Raw genomic sequence first — 23,352 nt, 5'->3', positions numbered from 1 at the left:
CTTTGTATGTGTGTGTGTGTGTGTGTGTGTGTCTGCCACACTTGATATCAGTGAGGTAGAGAGGCATAGTCTTGTGGAGGGGGGGGGGGTAATATTTTAAGGGGGGTGTAACCATAAGGGAGATGAAATTAAAATAACAAGTGGAATGTTTCCTGCAGAGAATTTAGTACATTGTAAACTTGTGGAAGCCATTTTGGTATTCAAGACCCGGCGTTGGCTTGCAGAGGACGGAAATTAAGAGGCGTAAACGAATCCCTCACCTCCTCAACTCCAATGCCAATATTCTGAAATCCCCATAAACTTTGTGCAGGATGCACTCAGTTTTTAACGGCAACTGGGTCTTTATCACTTGAGCTCCTTGAAGGAATTGTGCTGTCTTAAGATGTTACACTTTGTGTGCTGTGACTGTTGTTATTGTTGTTTGTTGTTTGTTTGTTTGTTGTTTGTTTTTTTTTTTTGGGGGGGGAGTTCCCATGGAAATCATTCATAAAATTCCCTCCATAGGCTGGAATTCTCAAAGAGTTTATACCGGTAGTTGATTAAAAATCTAATGAACTGCCTGCAAACATGGATGTGCAAAAGAGAAAACAGATCAATCAAATACAAATGATATTGCTTCTCCACTTTAGACAGAAATAATCATTCAAATTGTATGCCGTCGAGAGGCCTGATGCTTGACATTTCAGAATAGGGGCAGGATGATATTTTGCCATGTGTAACACCTTCACAACTGGAGAACAAATAGCAGCAGCTTTACAAAAACAACCTCAACATTGTGAATTTTAAAGGAATTGTCATATGGTATCATTAAGAGAACTTAACAAAAAAGTACCTCATTCCCTTCAGTTGAGATTGCATGTCCTCCTCCTCCTCCTCCTCCCTTTGAATCGATGAGCAAAATGTATTGTGTGAAGCATAATCAATCCCTTTAGTATTGCTTTACCAAAATAAAAACCACATCCAAAATTAGAACAGCTGATGCGTTCTTCCACATCAAGTAAGACGAAAACACCTTTGCCCAATTAAGCAGGCAAACACAAAAATATTGCTACAGTAATAATAATAATAATAATAACAATAATAATAGAAATTCACTCATACCCTGTCCCACTGGATAAAAGCAAAAGAGTATCAAACTGATACATATGATATCAAGCGTGTTCAGCTTGAAAAAACAAGAAGAAACAATTTTTCATACATTCACCATCTCTTTCAAAACAGTAGTTTTGAAAGCAAATTCATACAAAAAATAATATTAATACTATTTGTGCAGTGTGACACAACGGAACGGTCAGCATCTAGCTCTGGCACTACTCATTTCGCAAAGCCTATCAAAACATATCATATGACAATACCAAATGAATTGATTGAGAGGCATGAAAAACATAAATAGGTAACCACTCTACGGACTCCAGCGAAAACATAAAACGGAGACCAAAAATTGATTGTGCACAAGCATAGTCAGTGTAGCACAATCGTAGCAATGTTATGGTATCAGGATCTAAAACAATACATGAATTATTCACAAAGCTGGATGGCTATGTGCACCAAATTTGGCTCTGTGTTTGAAAGCTACACACAGGGAATGGCCACACTCCATCTGGAGACTCTTTTTTTAAAAGCATTTTGGGTTTTTTCTTGCCAGATTTTGGAAAATTTAATCAACTCAAAATTATACCTCCCATCATTTTAAACATGTGTGCCACAGTAATACAATTGTACATGCACTTCTCATAAAATGTGCATAATGTTGAATTTTCTTTTCATAATTTCACTTGTATTACGTACGTGTATGTCTTGTATCAATCAGAAGTCTTCACAAAATATAGGGAAGTCTTTCACAAGATAACAATATCTTTTGTGCTTTCTTCCAATTTTTTTTTCCTTCAGGAATGAAAAATATTCAAACAGTGCCTGGCCAGCAGTTAAGTAGTATATATCATTTTGGTTGATATCAAAAAGTTTGAAATGAAGGCACCAAAGCAGTAGTGTCACCATCATCTATTCGTGAGGTGTAAGTGCTGTGTATAATTATTAATATTGCATTAGTGGATACACAGTTGCACCATTACACTTACACGTGTATTACAGCACTACAATCCTTTGGAGACATGAAATATGAGTTATGATGTTGACAACATGATTGCATGTACACAGTACATATGGGTTATACTTAGTACTACCACGAGAATCACAACTTTTCACTTGACATTTGTTACAGATCTCTAGATCTCACAAATCTTGTACATATACTTTTTTTTTCACAACTTCATCCCAGCTTTCATAGCAGAATAAAATAATCTCATATTTACAAGTACATAATCATCGATAAATCTGTCACCGAACCCAATAGTTTAAGAAGTTGAAATCATATATAGTCATACTAAACGTAACATTCAGACTTTTGATAGATGGTATCTTATTATTTCAGAAATTCTCCCTCATTACATCAAATCGCTATAAACTCATCTGCCATTATCATGTCTCGGTGCATCACCCTCCTTAATCTTCTTCATCTTGACTTAATTCTGATCAAGTCATGTCCCTCCTCTTTTTAAGGGCTGTCTGAGTCTCGGGAACCATCCCAGTCATCCCGGACGAAATCCTCCCTCTTCTTGGCATGGATGCTTCTCTTCTCTCATTCGCCTATTTCCATGACGACATACTGTATACATCCGCTGCAGTGTCGCGAACTCATCCCTTTTTACACAGAGCACATCAAAAAATATGCAACAACTTCCCTCTTGGGACAAAGTTGAGCAAGATTTTCACTCAGAGTGCTCCATTCCTTTATCATTTCATTTCTTTTCATTACTTCTCATCTGTTCATCCCATCTTGCTTATGTAAGCTAAGCCTTTACAAAAGGTTTATTTCTCCATCTTGTTCAGACATTAGATTTGCATCACTGTGTTTTACCCAGCCACCTACCTTTTGCCCATTCCTTTTTTCTTTTCTTTTTTCATATCACAGTGTAAAGAACATAATCATCAAATCAAGTATCAGAATGCTGCAGACACAGATGTCCAGATACATATAGCCTCCAACTGTAAGACCATTCCTGGGGGGTTGGGGGGTTGGGAAGCGCCCCCAAGCAAATCCTCCAAAACACTACCATCAAGAATTTACTGAGCGAGTGAACTGGTGTACCTAGTCTTAGCTCTTCCAGACCTTGCGTGGCAACTATATCAACGATTTTATGATAGCCAACAAAAAAATATTCTCACAGTGCCCTGAAGGTGATGAAGGAGGTAACAGTACACACGTCTCCCTCCTCGAGCTTTGGTTTATGGATAATACAAGGTCTTTCGCTCATCAAAAATCAGTTGGCACATGGTCTGCGTTACTATGTATCGTGGAGTTTAAATGCCAGCAAAATATTCATCAGTTTGGCTCAGTAATGTCTTGCCAACAATATTGGCAAATGTGATTAAAATGATGGTTATACACATTGTTCTGGCATGAGAGTAATACTGCTAGTAATTACAGGAGCGATGTAAAACACATCCTGTTAGCGAAATGAAATTAATGCATTCCAAAATCTTTCGCTTCATATTTTCACTATAAAACAGAATAATTTTTTTTTTTGGTTATGTCTGCAAGATTGCAAAATTCAATGGGCCAATAACACAAAAACAGATTCAGAAAAAAAAAAAAACTGCTCAGCAACTGTCACATGATTTGCATCAAACAGGCATTCATTTTACACTCAGCTACCAGCAACAAATTGCTTTTGGCATTCAATATGACCCAGTCATATACATACATGTAGCATTATACAGCTTTTTTTTTTTTTTCATTGCACTGCCTAATATTCAACAATTTCTGCATGATCGCAAGCCAACAACAGCAGAGCAATCTAATCAGAGCAGTCAACTGTACAGCATGCAGGGCTCCATCCATGCAGATTTTTATTTCTTCCACGAGCACTTGCCCATTCAGGCTGGTCAATTTCAGACTTTTCGATAATTCACCAGACTGAACAAATGACCCATTCCGTAAAAAACCTAATCAAACATATCCCTCCCAGTCCTATCAAAACACAAAAGAAGCTGTAAATTAGCAAGTTAGAAATCCTTCATACCATAAGTTAATAGATAATGACCGTAATAGGAAGAATTGATATTTCTACATTCTCTCATTCCAGACACATATTTCAATCACGATTTGTGTCTGGAAAAAATGAAAGAAAAAAAGAGTCATTTTTCTAATACATTTGCTTGCTGGATGTGAGACTACCACTTTCACTTCTTTCATCAGCTTTGCTCTGAAGAATATCTCCACGAATGGGGTCACTGGTGGGCAAGTGACAATGGAAGAGCCCTCAGGTGTGGACGTCAAATCTACAAGTCCTTGAAATGCGATTTGCCAATCATTATCATTGCCTCGTAGATCACGTCTTCCTGCAAAATTGATGAAGAAAGCATCATTCACGGCTCATGATTTGACGAAAAGCGCAAAAGGTACTGCCAGCCAGGTCCTCACATTAAGGGGGGCGGGCAAAGAGCAGTTTTATCACCATGGCAACGCATCCTATTATTCTCTTCATCCTAGCTCTTCTGGGTGGACAGTATCACCATGCCTCTCTTGAGCTGCTCGAAGCTGACGAACATGACAATGTTCCAGGCGCCGAGTCTCAGGAACTGTGGTGTGAATCTGGGTGAACACAAATGGAAACAATGAAGCCATTTAAAATAAAAAAAACAAAAAATGACAAAACACGTGAACTTGCACTAGACTTTGGTTAGGTAAAACAAGGGAAAAATGTATACAACTTGGTACAGAGGTGGCATTTGCAAATGACATCTGATCTGTATAAACAGGGAGTACATAGCAGTACTTTCTCATATTTCTGGTTTGTAAATAATGGATAAACTTGAAAATTCAATGACTTTCTCATTTTTAGTCTGCCGATTTTGAAACTGTAAGTGGTCTATTTGTTGGACTTTAGTCTTCTTATCTATGGTAAACTCAAGAGAGTTAAGATTCCCACATGGCCCAAGAATAATTTTGGGAGTCTCACCAGAAAACTGCATACAATTACGCTTTTGGAGGGTTTTTTTTTGTGCACAAAATGGTGCAGTATGATGTCACATTAAAACTCGTTGCAAGATACATAATTTGTGACTAGCGGCCAAAGCGGAGGTGTGTTGGTGCTATGATGCTGGTCCATGACGAGTTTTTCTGATATTTGGCCAAAGCAATTCTTCGAACAAGCCACTGGTGGGTTTTCTCACCCTTTGTAAAAGGCAAAAGGCCCTTCCTTTCGGAACATCTGGGTAGCGCAGTCCATGGCCCCTCGGTACCGGCCCATGCCAGAGTTCATGTAGCGCGTCTTCACCACGTCCACGGGAGTGGCCACGCAGGTGGTCACAAACCCCGCCCCAAAGGCGGAGACAAAGTGGCAGGGGAACTCGTCGTTCATCCACCTGCGCCGCAAGATGGCTTCTTTGATGAGGTCGTAGGCCACCACCTCGCTGGCGTTGACCACTGAGTTCCGGGCAATGTTAGGCATGGTGCCTGTATGATTAAAAAAAACCACCACAAAACAAAGCTTGAAATTCCCTTCTTCTAAAAATGTGTCCAAATAAAAATATATTCTGTGTATCAAATCTGTAGTTTTTAACTCAAATGATCTTTGACCTTGCTGGGTAACTACATGAGTTATGGATGACAGCACAGGCAAAGAAAACATCAAAGATAATGGTTTTACTGTGCAAGACCAGAAATTGGTACTTTGTGCTGACCTTGTGACATGTTCAACAACGCGGGCACTTGTTATTGACTCACTGCACAAGCCTGTATCATTCCAAGTTCTTAATGATAGTTATCACATGGAGCTTTTTCGGCAGATGCATTTACACTCTGTTGCTGTGATGAATGAATCTTCATCGTCTCTTCTCAAGTGAAACTAATGGAAATTGCACAAGTCCTTCATAATCCCAAACACTTAGTTATGTCGCAAGGCTGACCTTGTCAAGTGAAACTGACGGAAATTTGAATAATGAAATAAAAGATGTTAGTATTCATGGGGCAGCTCTCTTTGGGTGCTCATCAATTACTTTATCTACCTTCAGTCTTGGCACATATGCTATTTAGTTTTGACAAGGAGAAGGATGGTATAGTTAAGCCATTTCTGAACATTTTGCAATTAGAAATTACGCTGAACTGGGAAGGAACTATTTGGTCTTCTATCAGCTCTACAGTCCCTATTGTTGTGAGAAACACAAACGTACCCTTCCACAGGCCCCTCACTCCTTCCTCTTTGGCGATGGTCTGGTATGCGTTCATGGCACCGCTGTACCTCTTGGGGGCGCCTGTCAGCTCGGCATTACCCTGAGCCTGCATGCGGATCTTGACCACATCGGTGGGCTGGGCGCAAGTCACGGCAAATGCCCCCGTAGTTATCCCAGCACAGATTCTCGTAAGAATGTTCACACCACCATAGTCTACACAGAAAAAAAAAAGAAACAAAACCAACATTCTCATTATCAATGCTCATACATAAATCACAACTTATGTCAAATACACAATAGAGATAGCAACTTTGGACACACTAAAATCAATACCTTGAAAGACATTCCTCATCCCCCCCCCCCACATCTGTTGGTTTGTGAAACTCGAATAACTGGAAATGTAAATATAAATGTGGTTACTTCTCTGAGCAATGGAGGAAATCCACTGTACAAGGAAAAAAGAAAAATGTTTATTCAACAAGGGACTGTCACACAAATCAAGGAAGGTAACTGCTCCTAATAATATGCTGTTACTGCATTATCTATACTGTATATCCAATGAGGAACATAAATACACTTTAAAACATGACTACTGTACATACTGAGATTTTGTCTTGCATGTAAGGCATGAGTATTGAAAGAAACATTACCCTTTTCATTTCATTACAAAAGAATAATAATAATGTCTCCAGCACCCTTTGGGCAGAGGCATAAAAAGATATGCCTTCATCCTTCTCTGCTATTTTCTTCTCCCTTCTCCCTGGCTACAACAGTACTTATATGTACTGTTATATTCCACACAAACAGCACAGGACATCACCTGGAATTTGAACTCTTAAATGTTCCACGGAACTAAACCAGACAAAATATGATAGCATAGATGGTATATTTGTCATACCTGCCTCAAGGTTTTATGGATTAAATATTCAGAATACAAAATAATGAGGGTACATTGCAGAGGATAGATTACACAAGGCACTTCTAGCTAGTGATACAGTATTGATGCATCTGCATAACTTTGGCTGGTAGTATATATAGGTCAGGAGCCAAAAGAAAGAGAGAGAAAACAACAAAAAATAATCTCCAACATAAAAGTGCTGGTACTGAACGTCACTGTGACTGAAAGAGAGAGAATTTGTTGGCATAGGAAAGGTTTGAGTGTGCATGTGTGTGAGAGTGTGTTTGTGACCGTCACTGTGTGTGTCAGTGAGTATATTAAATACACATACATATGTATACATACATGTATATCTCTTCATTTATTTAGCGCACAAAGTGATGTTCACACCAGAATTACCAGATCAGCTACATACATGTACATTTCATCAGGTATAGAAGTCAATTGTTGCATCACTTAAACTTGAAGGATAACTAGGCTACATTGTACACGTATCTTTCTCTCCATGTGTGTGAAGTAGTCTGCTATTAAGTATGATGTCTTTTATGATAACACCCAGCTCTCAGGCTGATGTTTATCCCTAGTGTTGCCATCAGTATGTATATATATCATCTAATACCAGCAAACACACACATTCACATCTGCTCTCAGTTCATTATCAATGTTCTTCATGTGATACACAGCCAAATGCACCTACACAACATTTTCATAGCACATGGTATTTCGTGTGACAAAACATCCAAAGGTAGGTATCCCTGATATGCCCCACCACCAAAATTTTTGAAGGCACTTAAATACGCAACACAATATGTAATACACAAGAAATACACACACATGCCCACACACACACATACACACATACACTTCTCTCTGTTCCCATCTCCCTGCAGGGCAGATGCATTCATGTCAAGTCAAAGGTCATGCCCTTTTACATTATGCCCAAATCCTCTTTGCACATTTGTCCTTGAGAGCGGCGCGACCTTCAGAGGCTGACAAACAAGTCGTCCACTTCGCCTCAGCGACTAACAATCAGAGATCAGACACAGTACGCACTGTGCAGATTGACAATCAGCCAGTCTCTGAAGTGTGACAGACATTATCACATGCATGGATGGCATTTCTTCCACCACAGACCTACTTGTATGATGTAGGTCTCTAGGATTTTCTTCCACTGTACTGTGCTCAAAGATGCATTGCACACACAATTGGCAAATCCTCTGCACAGACAATTGGCAAAGCTTGTAATTTGAACTTTTTTTTTTCTTTCTTTTTTGTGTCCAAGTGTATGTGAGTGTGTTGATCTTGAGTGGGAATAATACCTGTTCATCATTGTTTCCATCCCCAAAACACACACACACACACACACACACACACACACACACATATTTTCTTGTAATTCTTGTCTTGAAATTACTGCATGAAAATAATAAATAGCCTGACAGAAAATGCAAACAAACAGAATGTGTGTTCTATGTGCATGGGTGTATAAAATGTTGTTACATTATTTGGCTACGCAACATTCCTTGCTTGAAATATAGCAGTTTTTGCTGAAGATTTTTTTTCCCTTTTTTTTTGTGGCATACTGAGCGTATACATTACGTAGGGCTGGGTGAGGCAGAAAAGAAGCCTTCTTTGATGTAACAAGCTAAGGAACTGATTAATTATGACAATAGAATGCACATGGTCTTTCTGTATGTATGTATGTATGTATGTCTGTTTCTCTCTTTCCCCACCAACAGGGCTTCTTAAAAAGGACATAAAATGGGTTCACAGCATTTTTTTTTTTAATGATACTTGCTTTTCTTTTCTTTTTTGACACAAGCGCTGCAAAACTACAGCAATGATATTTACGGTTTTGTGATTTAGTTGGATCTAGAACGTATCTGGATTTTCCAATGAGATGAAAAGTTTGTTACAAACAAACAGAAACAGAAAAACTACCTCAGAGTGACTTGCATATCAAAGATCTTGAAAGTAATATTAGCATGGTTTCAGAAAATCAGGCACAATCAGTAAACCAGGATCTGTTTCTCCATTCTGGGGGTCAGAAATGGACACTACAACAGCTGAATACAGAAAGTTAAAAGAGAAGAAAAGAAAATGAACAAGAAAACAACAACTGGGTCAGACTATGAGGATAGTAGACTTCCCTATAAAAGTGTGATTCCGATACCCTGTCCATACGTTTGTTTGTTTGTTTGTTTGTTTGTTCATTTCCATCTGAGAGATGGCTGGATAGCCCATATTCAGCTACGTTAAGCTGGTCTTCCATGGGGTCCAGTTGGATGTGAGGTGGGACCACTTCACCGGGTTAAACACCCTGCTCTTTGCGATGAATGAATGAAGCGGGATCTTTTTCGTGCATGAGTTGTTACTCTCTTATACACGGGACCTCCATTTTATGTCCTATTCGAGGGACAGAGTGTTTTGCCTCTTGCTAGAGGGGACGGTATGCTTACACACAACATTGCTCAGTCCAGACTCGGGTTCGAACCCGGGCTGCGTTATCGTGAGGCAGACACGCTACCGACTGAGCCAACTCACCGCCCTACGTATATATATGTATGTGTGTGCACTTTGTCCACTCTCAACTCACTGACACAGAAAGGGAAATCTAAATTTATATCAAGACACTAACAACACCAGTGAGACTAGAAAGAAGTCTACATGCATATATATGGTACACATTGTCACAATGCAAGTAGAAGCATGATTACAATAAGACAATATGAGAGGTAGATTTTGAGGCTACAGTAAATAGATTATAAAGGGGATAGTGGAGAACAGAGCGACTGCATGCCAAAGGGGATATGACAGGGGTATGATCGAGAAGCCATGCACACTTTATACAATCTGAAATGTACTTTTGTTAGCAAAAGGAAAGCGGGGGAAACCAAAGGCAGGAGCAGCACGAAACTGTTCTACATGAATGAAACTGAAAGAGTGCCTCTACCTGTGATAGATCAGGCCGAATAAATGCAGGGAACTTTTCTTTTCAAATAAGATTTTGATTCTCGATATCCATATTTTTCTCACGACTGGATATGCATTTAATAACAGAAGTCAGCACATCTTTGACAAGGCTAAAGCCCATGTTTTTTATTTTGTTTGGGGGGGGGGAGGAGTGGGGCTTTGTTTTTGATTTTCATTACAACTGCTTTGAAACTCTGAATTTATTCGTCTCAAGGCTAACTCTATTCTTTTCAATCTCTTTTATGACTACACATTGTTTGCACCTTATCCAGGGGTCATCTAAATCAAATAAGAGCTTTGTTTGACAGGTGCAGAAGAGCACACAAAAACAACTGCCTACTATTCTAGACGAAGAAATCGTCTGCAGTGATCATAATAGCATGGTTGTATTCGACTGAAAAAAGGAGGATGGAGAAACAGAATTTGGAGCCAAAGGCTGACCTGGACTCTACTCAGTGATGTACAATCTGTCGTCTTCTATGGAGAGCAACACTCTCATTTCACACAATGATAATTCCAATCCTCATCCTCAGAATTCTCTTCTGAAGTCATGCGTGACTATGCTTTTGATAAAAAAGACAATTTCCAATCAGTCTGTCCGAAAAGAAAATAGGCCAACAAAGACATCACATGACCAGAGTAGAAATATTTTGGTGATAATGGTCAGCTGGCTTACTAGTATTTGATGTGGTGGAACTACGTTATTGTAGCATAACCACTTCATTCAAAGAATATCACAGGGTGGAGAGGGAGAGGAAGAGGGGATGTTTGGCTGAGGGAGGCCTGATTTGATAGGGAAGTGTTAGACCGGCTGAAGCCACCAACGCACCGACTTTCTGGGCACCTGCATAGAACGCCTTGACAGAGTCGTAGAGCCCGATGCGCACCGACGCGAAGCACATCTGGCGCTGGAGGCCCGGCACCAGGCCGTTGTAGAGGCCCCGCGGACCCTCCTGGCGCACGATGGTCCATATTGTGCCGAAGACGCCTCGGTAGCGGAAGTTGGCACTCTTGGGTCGCTTGGAGTTTGCCTTCTGCGAGGATCCTGTACTCTCACCTTGGATCTAATGTTGAGTGTAAGATGAGCATCAAAATCATTAATCTCATAAACATGCGAGAATGTAAACATTTCACATTCTTCCTCCCTCTATCTTTACGTTTACCTGAACATCTTTCAACAGTTTGCCTGAAAGATCAGGTTACTACAACACAAAATATAATGTAACACGGGTATGTTAGGTCAAGTACCACTCGGCAAACAGCTTAACATTAAAGTGGAATTTCCATTATGTTTGTCCGAGAAAAAAAGTGTAATTTTTCCTACAGTATGGGAAACTATTTCCTGTCACAAAAAAATAAAGAAAGAACTGCAAATAATACCTAATGATAACAGAACATTGCTTTTAATACAATTCATGAAAGAAAAAATAATGTATGCTTTCCAAAGCTTAAAGTTGATTTTAGAAACCCACGCAGTACATGTGGCTACTGTGCACAAGAGGCCTGTGTGCACAAAGCTGCATAATTATATATTTTTTTTTTTTTTTTTTTTGGGGGGGGGGGAGGGGGAGAGAGAAGGGGTGGGTAGAGGGGATGAGGGCAATATATGCAGAGAGCTCTATCCTCCCTGCATCATATTCTCTCTGTTCTCGCCCCTACAAGCTGTCATGTACAGTTTGTATATAGCAGCCTTTTCCTGGCAGTAGCCTTCTTTAACCAGCCAATCTAATTCCGGCATATATCCCCAGTGATTACAATAATTGCACCACCTGGCATTTCAGTAACACTATGTTAAACACTTTCAGCGCAGAGTACTGACTAGTTTTGATAAACCATCTTTTGCTAAAGGTTAATTAGAATTACAGACATCTGGTCCCTTTGAGTAGAAAAGTACACACCCACAAAAAAAAAAAAAAACACACACACACACACCAAAAGAACAAAGAGTATTGTTAGTATAATATGACTAGGAATTGCTTATTTGAAAAGTGTGTACCACCAGTTATCACTGGAATTACAATGAACCCCCCCCCCAAATATTGTTTATGAATGAGGGTATAATCCTCAGGTATCTATTGGTAACCAACTGCTTGGTTAGTTCTTATCACATTGTACAGTTGACAAATCATGCAATGCAGTAGGGGCCCATTGAATAAACTATAGACACTAAATATTTTTACAATTCATTTTCGATACAATGCAAAGAACTTAAAATCCTGTTTTGCTTCAATGCTTCCAAGCTTCAATGAATACAGTATACACCGTATATTTTGCAACGTTTTTATTTTCGCACATTTCTTGAGTCAAGTGCTATTCGCAAATTTAAAAGCGTGCAAAAATATTAACTCTAATCCTGTCATGAATGTGATGTGCATGCATATATTCATTCTCTGTTCATTGCGGTACTCCACAATCACGAATTTAAGCACTCGGAAAATGGTCTGGGAAGTTCCAATTCATGAAAATAAGACTCACTAATTATATCAAATATGGCATAATCATATGTACAGATAGATCGTCGAAAACCAAATTATTGTCAGCTATTTTTGTACAAGGTGAACACTCAACATCAACGGGTCCCCTCTGCAAATGTCACATGCATGGCACAAACATCTGTAATATATTTTTGTTTTTCATGCACCAACAGTCACTCACATTTACAAGCGACCTTCCTCATACTATAGGAACTTCCCTGCCCACATTGAATACGACCTGTGGCATGCATGATTTCATATCAAAAGCAGCGTAAACTTTTCAGACAAAGAAGAGCATTTTTTTCCCCCTGCTGCTGTGTGCCAACAGGGAAAAACAATGAGGGACAGGAAAAACAGACATATCCTGAACAATCTTCATGGCAATTTCTTTCTCAACCTACACAGATACATACAATACATGAATGTCTTTGCTTTGTTTTGGGTGTTTTTGTTTTTGTTTTTTTAAAGGGGGGTTGTTTGTATTTTGTTTTTTAATGTATTATTTGTTGTATTACAAGCTAATTTTTAACCCCTCTTCTCTTCAGGTTTACATCCACAGTGTACTCAACAGGAAATATCAGCCCCAGTCAGTACATATGGAACAAGATGCCATAATCAATATCAAGAAAAACATAGTCTCGTATAATGCCAATTATACCCATATCATGTAAATTTCTTCATTAAGCAAGGGTCCAAAATGCACTGTGGGTCCTTATGGCATGAGTATCATTCAAAGGTACATGTATCATCTCATGGAGTGCTACAAAGAGCTGTCACATCAGAAATTCCCACTTGATGCACTCATAACTTCCTAATTCTAAATATTTATTTCTGGCACACACACACACACACACACACACACTTGTTCATTTAATCTTATTTATGAGGGACACATAGACACAATATACCACTGGTGATGTCTGTGATATGTACCCCCTGGAGAGCCCAGGTCGTTGTTGCTTCAATGCAAAGGTGTGTTGTCCTTTTCATTTCTTTCTCATTGCTTTATTGCTTGAGGGGAAAAAGTTATAGGCTTTATTCTACATGGCTCTCACAGATTTCCATAAACCCAGAAGAATGAGAAAAGAAATGGTTGCAGGATTTTATCACACCTTTTTTGTTGTCGTTGTGTAAAAAAAGACGGAATTAAGGAAAACACTTACCTGGAGTCTGACTTTGGCGGTATCGAGGGGAAATGTGATAACATCAGCGATGCAGCCCCCTAACCCTGCACTCGCCAACTTGATGTAAACTGATGGATTGACGTCAATTGGAGCAAAGCCCACCATGATTGGTGATTTCTGGTGGCCCTGTCTGGATCTCGACCAATCAGAAGCTTCGTAGGAGGAGGTGCGCTAACCTGCCACAACCTGTTGTGCCGACCAGGCCTTCTGGTTGGATGGATGCTGCGCGTGACTGAGCGATATCGATGTTACAAAACTGGAGATGAGCGGACCTGCATGAGTCGTCGCGGTAACGGGGGAGGGAGGACAGCGAATTTGGCTGATTGGAGAACCGGGAACGACTGCGCTGGGCAGAAATGCTGACTTGGAACAGAAACTATCAAAGCGTCATGAGGAAGAAACTCTGGTAGCCTCATTCAGGCAAGAAGCAGGACAAAATCTGCAAAGAGAATAGTAAGACACCATGAATAGTTATAATTGAACACATAAAGCATACAGGTATCAACCACAACAATGAAAATACAAGAAATCATCAAAGGTGCCCCCATTCCAATGACTAAAATTAGCACATAGCATATTGGCTGAAATTGTGAACTGAACATACGTGTATGCATGATACTTTTAAAATATCTTTGTCAGCGAGCATATCAGGAGAAGGCGTATTGTCTCAGAGGTAAAGTGCTTTAGAAAAAATAATAGTGGGATACAAAGAGCCATTAAGAATGAACGAAAAAGAAGCACATGGTGTTCATCAACCAAGACCAAATTAACCAAGACATAAGAATATATGTATATACAATGTATTTACACATGGTGATATTAATTATTAATAATCGACATTCAACTCTTACATTTCCATTTTCACAACGGCTGTGAGAGGATGGCAGCTGCAAAAAAGATTAACCTTTTGTATGTCAAAACTGACATGGGTCGTAGGCTGTGGTCACGAAAGCAAAATAACTCTAAAGTCAATTAGTTTATCCTCCAACACAACCACTGCATTGTATGGCAAATGTCAAGGATCCTCACTGAAAAGAGTCACACATAACTTGGAAGCCGGAAAACGATTAGCATTCTAGCAACCTGCAGTGCCACCTTTCCTATTGTAAACATGCCAAGCTAGCATAATGCCACGAATGCAATTTACGTAAACAAGTTGTTCACAAGTACAATGCAAGCTTTGAAAAGCTTACTGTATGTAGATGCAGTCCTAAATGTATAAGTATTCTGCCTAAAATGTTGAGAAAATGCCAGTACTTACACAAGAAACATGAAGATCACACACGTAGTACAATAAATAGAAGATCCCACCCTGGAGTGATTTTTTTCCCCCTTTCTACTGCTGTTGATTACTCTGCTGTTCTTCTTGCTGTTGATTGGTGGACTGCCTGTGGGCGTCACGCATATCAAAGTCTGTGATTGGTTGCCTGGATTGGGGGCGTGGCTGCTGATTACTCTGGGCCATTGGGGGCCAGACAGTGCACTCTCTTGGAAATTGAATCTGGAGTGACGAAATAGAAAAAAAGGGGGACAAATCTTAAAATAGATAGTCACAAAAAAAAGATTAAAGTTAAACAACAACTAATGTTTCTGAACAAAAAATAAGATATTGCATATGAAGAGTTTTCGCAGCAGCTCCGTTGAGTATGAACAATTCATGAACTTTTACAGAGGTGATTAAGAAAAAAAAAATCATCAACATACTAGCGTGCAATGACCATGGTAAATCACAATGAATGGACAGATATCCATCATGCTTGCTAACTCACAATACCATCACTTCTTTTATCTTCCATCACCTTTTCTTGAACATTGAACACATGATGTGCACATGTCATACAATCAATATCTCGTAGAGGCAGTCTTAATTGGAATGGGCTATGAAAATGAAAAAAAATCAACATGTGACTACTAATACCAACACACAAGAGGCAAATTGAAAAAAACACACATGAAAATTGCTGGTAGGAAAAACATTTCCATGAAAACAGCAATTTCAATGTATCCAATACAATGCAGAACATATTGCAATTACGTGTACATAGTATGATGCGTTCCATCAACACATGATGAATAAGATTATAGCACACGACTGTAAATGTAGAAACTTTTACACAAGACCAATCTTTTCTTCTTCTTTTCTTTTGCTAAGCTTGATCTCGTAGATGAAATTTGCTTGAAGATTGTTCCATGAATACCAGATTGTGATAAAAACAGTAATTGTGACAGTTTATAAATATTACAAAAAAAACACAGGAGACAGAATACAATACGCTATCTGTATTCAATATTTTCACAATGAGATTAGAAGGCGTGAAATGAAATCCACTCGGTTCTGAACAGTTACATTTGACATCCTACATAAACGTGGGGAAGGGGATTTCTGAATTTCTATACAACTCAGAGTACATCAAACACATTAACATTCAATTTTCTCTGTCCACTAGAGGCATATATTGTAATGCCTCTAATGTGTAGGTCTGTGTATTTGAATTTAAAATATTTTTAATAATGGGTATATTTTCATTCCTGCCAACAGTAAAACCAGAAATTTGTGAAAGGATAATGAAACTTTCACAAATTTCATGAGCCAAGATTCCCCAACAAAAAAATGCATGTTAAAATTTTGTTTACACTATGTATTGAATGCTAGTCGCCACATCTTGCAAGTTTCATGTCGCCACTGTTTCTGGTTTTACAATATCAGCTACAATGTAAGTTGACCATTAAGTTGCCCTCAGATGTAAAAAATATGGATTGTAATCATACCATACATTTGACATACTTCATGGATATGATTTTTATGGAGCCAACATGTTATGTGAAATGACCATATAGTGGATCTTAGGGGTTCCCAATGGGATCTCCAATTAACAGTTCTAGACTGTTGTGGTTGTCCAGCATGTCTACTGTACATTGCACATGCTGATATTTTCACAAATGAATATTTTCTTGAATGGTAGTTGATCAGACCTTTTTGTGAGTTATCAATGTTGCACTTTTTGGTCTCATTATTGTGAAAATTAGAAAAAAAAAATCACATGAACATACAATCAGTTTTGTTAAAACATTGCTTGAAATGAGATCATAATATTATCTATCAGGAAAAAAAAAAGTAGTAGGATTTGAGCAAGGGGTCTGAAAGCTTGGCATCGGGCTCTACTATCAGTATTAATATTGCAGCACTATCGTTCTTGCAGTCGGGCAATATTCTATTTCATATCAAACAATCATTTCAGAATTTCCAGCACAACTCATTTTCACCGAGGTCACCTGCAGTTCATGGCACAGCTTTGGAAATGGCTCTTAGGAAATTAAATTCCCCCTTCTTAGATGTTAAGTGTGTATGCTGGCCATTTATACACAGCATGTGAGGCGAACTCTTGATCACAGAACGTCAAAGCTCTTCTTAGACAGACCAGTGCCCGCAAAACCAGTTCTAACCGGTCAGGTAAACAGTAAATAGTGCAGGACACATGACCCTTCTATGGGGACAACTGCCAGCAACCTTCATTCAGAGATACTGTGCTTTCATGGTCACTTCCTGTCTATGTCATGTGTCCAGTTCATTTGCGATGGATTTTTCCCCTGTTTTTTTTTTTTTTTTAATCACTGCCCTATTATTTGTTTTTGTTTTTGTCATTTAATCACTGGTAAGTTGACAGGTATCTGTGACAGACTCAATGTGGACAGGGAGATACACAGCACAGCTGTTCGCTCGTGACCTGGGAGAATAAAAGGGTCCAATGCAAAGGGGGGAAACAAAAGCAATTGAAGAGCATGACCAGCCACCCAGTGAAGAAGGGCTAGCTGAAGAATCAAGGTGCATCCAACTGCATCCAAATGCAATCATTTAATCAAATGGCATCTTGCATATGTATTGCTGCTGGAATACATTGACAAAGTGCCCTTCATCAACCTACATTGTATGAAAATGCGCATCAATTCTTCAAAAGGTGCTTTTTGAGCAATTAACAATTATTAAAAATCATGGGTATCCACACTTGGGTGGGATTTGAACTCACAATCCTTATAAATGGCTATTACTCAATTAATACTATTTTGGCATGTGTTTACATGTAGGCCTACTTGTTGTACATGTATACATTGCATGTCAATGAAGGGCATTTGCTCAATCAGTTGCTATAACAACAATTTGACACAAGAATCAGTAATACAAAATGTAACAAATAGTTGTAATGCAGTACGAGCTGTTACTTGTAAGAGATCAGAACCATCACTGTCTATTGGGCAGGTTAGAAGTTTGGTAGTCTAGTGAATATGGCACATGTCTAGCAATCTAAACAGGTCTTGGGTGTCGAGTTGAATTCCAGTATGTACACTGTATGTACATGTACAGCAAATCCATAATTTTCATCATGGATATTACTCAGAAACACTGAATAATCTGTGCGTAATTACTTTGATGATATGGAAGGGCACTTTGTCAATCGATGCAAGAAAAAAAAAAATTGATGCAAAATCATCAAATTGAACAAACAAATGGTGACTGTCGGGCGGTGTTCAGAGAACTTCATCACTTCCTAGTCAACAACCCTAGATATTACTGGCTGACTTTCGATATGAAATATTTCAAATATTATTCACATTAATATTCTCATAAATCTTGGAGATAGAGGTTGTAGCTCCATGCTAAACATTTCAACGGATGTAAGAAACTCTCTCCTTGATGAAAACCCCCCAACCCCCTCCCTATACAGTGTACACATGCATGTACCCTCTGATATTTCTATTAAGAAAAAAACAATAAATGAATAATACAAATGGCAAAGAATTCTGAAAAAAAGAAGAAGAACCAGACAAAATCAAACTTTTATCCTTTAAGTATTAAAGGATTTTTAAAGGACTTGCACACACAAGTCCTGAACCAATAACTGTTCTGTGGATCGGATGTGATGCCAAATATACAAAGTGTACATTAACACAGCTGGAACACTCAACCTCTGTCTTACATGCCACTCAACTCAAAACTACAAGTATTTTTTTTTCATATCCTGTTAACAGGTTAATAAGTTATCAAATGTTGCTACAAGGATTTGATAATTATGTTGACTCAAACACTCACGGACAGTGCTGATAACACTATACTTGCGCGGTGACTCTGCGTCATACATTACAGGATGATAATGTTTATGAAGTGTTGACACTGACATTTATGTGCACTTGTCAATGTTCAGATTAGTGTGCAGTAGAAGATACACAGTTTGTACATGACTCGTGATTAACCAACATGACTTCAATGTGATAAATGCACACTTATCTTAAAGGTAGGGGATACCTTTTACAGACCTCCCAAAATGCAGCATAACATTAGATATGAACCTCAGGGGACTTGTTTAGGCCACTGCTGAGAAATTTGGAAGTCAACAGTTATCTACAATTTGAATAATGCACAAAACTCAACTACTCAGTAGTTCTGTGTGTCAGCCACACTTAAGCATTTTTCTTGCAGTCTTCTGTATTTTGTATCTATAAACACGAATCTAAAAGTATAAGAGCTGATGTAATAACATATAGAGTGTGTGGCAAGAATGTATACTGAAATGTTTGTAAGTTTTTGATGAACTTTCTCCACAAAATATACATGATGGACACACATGCAGTGCATGGGTCTGCAAAGGTAGCCTAGTAATGTACTGGAATTTACGGTGAGCCCCGAAAAAAATTCAATTCAAAATCTAACGGTCAAAAAAGTGTACTAAATGTTACCTTCCACTTTCAATACTTTATGGGAGTTTCTAAAATGATACTCTCTTCAACTTACCACTGTATTTACACAACTCTTCATTTAAGGCATGCAAATGGGATTCCCTACCTTTAAGATAAACAGTGCCAGTAAGTTACAAGTGCAGAGTTGGAAGTAATTTGCTCACGGATATTTGAAGGCAAACAATTAGAAGACCTACAAGGTATGGAAACTGCAACTGTTGTTCCTCTTTTGAATTTTAATAGGAAGATCTTTTCTTTTTCTTTTTTTGAGGGGGTGTAGTGTCCATCATTAGTATTGTTAGCCCAACCAGACGCTGCGCACAGCATGACTTCTGTATAGCGGCAGGGCTGTGTATAGTTACAGTAAGGTGATGTACAAATTCGTAGAAGTTGTAAATAGACTCTTAAATATTAGAAGCAAGAGCAGAAAGCATAGAAAGTTTTTGCCAGCAGTGCATTACATTTGTATACGTACAAACGTACCGGTAGCCTTCGGACAAATTCATCAATTCTGTGGTCCAGGATACTTGCGTCAGGATTAGACCTTTGATATACATGTACGTGTATATAAAAGACATCTCTCTTTGGCATTAAATCCTTCTGAAGACACGTACACCATCTCACAGATACAGCCTAATGGTCATGGTGACATTCTATCGGTAGGATGCTTGACCCCCCAAGAATGAAACTGGCCAGATTCCCGGAAGTTCGGAGGCACCTGCCTTGCGCACAGGATGAGAACTTTGCTATGCAGAATGACTGGCTGTGCACATCAATGGCAGCATGAAATGATACATCATAGAAAAATGCATGCGTGCCAGCAGGCAAAGGCATGACCTACTGAAGTACACGTAACTGTCAGCCAGTATCAAGCTTTAGTGTCAATCAGTTTCTATGGTATTGAAGGGCTCCATCAACATCTTTCACTTTCACTAAGTATCTTGTTTGATGTTGCCTCACTATTCATCCTTATCCTTCTAAGGGTGCCCCCCATGATCCTCCGGATCATGACTGACCCTCCTTTGCCTTTTGTCTGTCCATCCTCATGCTCTAATCCCCCTCCCTTTACCTGTTGGGCTCCTTGCCCATGACCTCCTACCCTCCCCTTTTGTTTTCTTTGTTCCGTGTCCCTAGCCTGTCCTTGACTGTTCCTGTTGTGTGAAGTCCTTATAATAAAGTGATTTATTTCCCTGCCTGTTTGAAAGCTCAGGCCCCTTTTGACTCCATTTCACTAAGTAAGGTACAACAGCTAGTGCATCTACACTCTGTCTCATGTCTTGTGCGGAACTGAATAGGTAATTGTTTTTCATATGACGCATACATTGTACCAACATCCATGAAGTGAACATTTTGTTAAAACTTGCAGGTTTACGTACACTATACAAATACATGTACATCAGGAGGAAACAGCTATACATACACTTGCACATTCGAATATCAAAAGCCAATTAGTCATACATAAGTGTTATTTTCAATAACTTAGCTTTATCTCATTTCACAATTACAGGTCTAATTTGTGACTTTCCTTTCAGCAGTGACAACTCTCATCCAATAGTACATGTAACAGCAGCTATTGGTACAAGCATTAAAACAATTGCTCAGATGAATTGAGAATCTATTATTCAGCCATAGTCGTAAACACTCTCTCGATCTCTCCCAAAAACATATTAAAACAGATTAGCCTAGCCTAGATGGTACTGGTGGTACTGAAGCAATACATAAATGTGTATACCGGTAATCACAATTCAAGTTGATCACCCACCATCTTGAACAGAGTTCTTTATTTGACTCAGGCATGAAAATGCCCAACAGTTTTACCTTCAATGCTACAGTGTTCAATGTTAGTACGTCAGGAACTCTTGTGATGCATGCTGATCCCTTGGGATTACCAATGGTAGACACTCATTATGGTTTACAAATACACGGTGTAATCCAACACGGCAGCATATCAACTCTACCATTACCAAGTCTCATGCATCAAGCATGACAGTCAGCCCGTTCAGAGTTACAATTGTAGCTCATGCATGGGCACATTGGTACGAATGACCTTTCTTTTTTTCTCAGTTGGTTAGGGGCACTTCACTCATTTTCAGAGCGACAAAATGCTCCAACTTTACGTCACAATTTATGGGATTCATCTTTGCGTAGACACTTAGTTATTTCAAGGAGCTCCTTGGTTATTGTGCATGGAATGTACAGTGTATTAACATTCTTTTTCTATTCATATCGCCAAATACTACTTTTTGTTGTCAGTTGGATGTGCTGCCAAGCAGCATTTATCCCTACATGAATAATCATTTACATAACAGATATGCTTATCCCAGTGAATTTAAAAAACAACAAGCCTTTTAGTACCAATGCAACAAACTTTTTTTTCTGCTCATGTGCAAAATAAACTCCAAACTGGCTTGCTTTTTAGATCTATTGCTCACAACTCAGAATTCCCACTAATATTCATTGTAGACTAGATCGAGCGTTAATATTTGAGCATGATGAAATAAGAACATGGTGATACGAGGTGGTAGCTACAAAAGAGCACACAACTATTCACAATGACACAAGAGCTACAAAACACATCAAGGTCTTTGAGTTTACATCATCATAGACATAGACTAGATGCTACCGTACTTATAAAAAATATGGTGATTTGCGGTGGTAGCTACACATTAAAGAGCACACAAGAGTTACAAAATACATCAAGGTCTTTTAAGTTTAGATGCTACTTATAGGCCTACCGACGCCTGTCTCGGATCTCAGCTCTGCTGTGTACAGTCGTACAGACTCATCAGCTTCAGAAGTATCCAACTTGAAGTCCCATGCAGACAAATGAAGTGGCAAACTTTCTTTGCATTTGCATTTCTACAAATAATTATAGCTATCGGTCAAGACAATTGCTTGGTACGGTCATTGAGTATCAAGTAAGTACACCATCTCTACAACATTCATTTTCTTTTAAATTCGCTCAGCAAGGGATGATAGTTTGCACTAAAACCTGTTTATTATAGAATAAAGCATGCAGCAGTCTCGAAGAAAAAAGGATGCCGTACACTAGTACAGCACTGAGTCTAGCCGCAGCCAGTGGCCATGGTCGCTGTAGTACTAGTAGCACCGCATCGCGCAGCTAAGCCTAAGATAAACGCACTTGTGGAAGAGCGGGTTGCGTTCAAGGAAAATACTGTACAATAAATACTCCACTAAATCACAAATTCAACTATGTCAGAAAGCAAATGAATATGTACTTACAGTAGGGAGAAAACGCAAACTTTGTTGATCAGACATTTATCAGCATGTAATGCTCGTGTTCTGAAGAGTTCTACGCGTCAATACACAGCTCGCTACCGAAAATACTGCAGCGAAGAAGGAGATGCAATGCTTGGGATCGGAGTAAAAAACAGTGCTGTGGATAAGGATGACGCAAACAGAAAGCTTGTCTTTTCTCTCCAGACCAAGGAAAAACAAATGACCAATATTGGTGTTTCCGTATGAGATGAAAAGTATGAAAAAGTATGGCATAAATATTAACTTTACGTTATATGTTATTTCTAAGGTGAAACTTATCAAGATATCTTGCACTCGTTTGTCTTGATGACCTGTAATTTTTGCGAAAGTCCATCTGAGTCTGAATGAAACTCTAACTCCGATGCGAATGTGCGCAGTGCCATCGAAGTCAGCTGTTAGCTGAAAGTCACCTTGACACAAACTATTAAAGAGAGACACTGCTTTTTACAGGCTGGGAGCTCTAGACGCCTTCGCGCTTCGTACATATGTCTTTAACCGAACTCTCCACAGAGCAACGAAAAGGGGGAAAATAATCCACATTTTAAGTTACAATTAAAACTACCGAGACTTGAGCATTCAT

General features: G+C 39.0%; 1 protein-coding gene and 1 long non-coding RNA gene across 3 annotated transcripts; both read right to left on the bottom strand.

Annotated features, from left to right (window-relative positions):
* Positions 1–3,796: 3,796 nt before the first annotated feature.
* Positions 3,797–13,920, bottom strand: LOC139729448 (dicarboxylate carrier UCP2-like). 2 transcript variants are annotated; one of them, XM_071640371.1, is made up of 5 exons: positions 13,743–13,920; positions 10,935–11,169; positions 6,235–6,447; positions 5,236–5,518; positions 3,797–4,654 (listed from the first exon to the last, which is right to left on the bottom strand). In XM_071640371.1, the coding sequence occupies exons 1-5, from the start codon at positions 13,866–13,868 to the stop codon at positions 4,549–4,551; spliced, it is 963 nt and encodes a 320-aa protein (XP_071496472.1). In that variant the 5' UTR covers positions 13,869–13,920; the 3' UTR covers positions 3,797–4,548. The 2 variants fall into 2 exon arrangements, with proteins under 2 accessions (XP_071496472.1, XP_071496473.1); XM_071640372.1 differs by having other exon boundaries at positions 10,950–11,169.
* Positions 13,921–14,020: 100 nt separating this feature from the next.
* Positions 14,021–22,937, bottom strand: LOC139729447 (uncharacterized). The gene is made up of 3 exons (XR_011710867.1): positions 22,737–22,937; positions 15,025–15,264; positions 14,021–14,202 (listed from the first exon to the last, which is right to left on the bottom strand). It is a non-coding gene; the product is annotated as an uncharacterized lncRNA (long non-coding RNA).
* Between the last annotated feature and the right edge of the window lie 415 nt (positions 22,938–23,352).

This window comes from Diadema antillarum, unplaced genomic scaffold (assembly GCF_040938485.1).
Source record: "Diadema antillarum isolate AM-2024a unplaced genomic scaffold, OU_Dant_1.0 seq00000243_RagTag, whole genome shotgun sequence".
Classification (NCBI taxonomy): domain Eukaryota; kingdom Metazoa; phylum Echinodermata; class Echinoidea; order Diadematoida; family Diadematidae; genus Diadema; species Diadema antillarum.
Note: the sequence above shows the minus strand (reverse complement) of the source record. Positions and strands in the feature narration are given on the sequence as shown.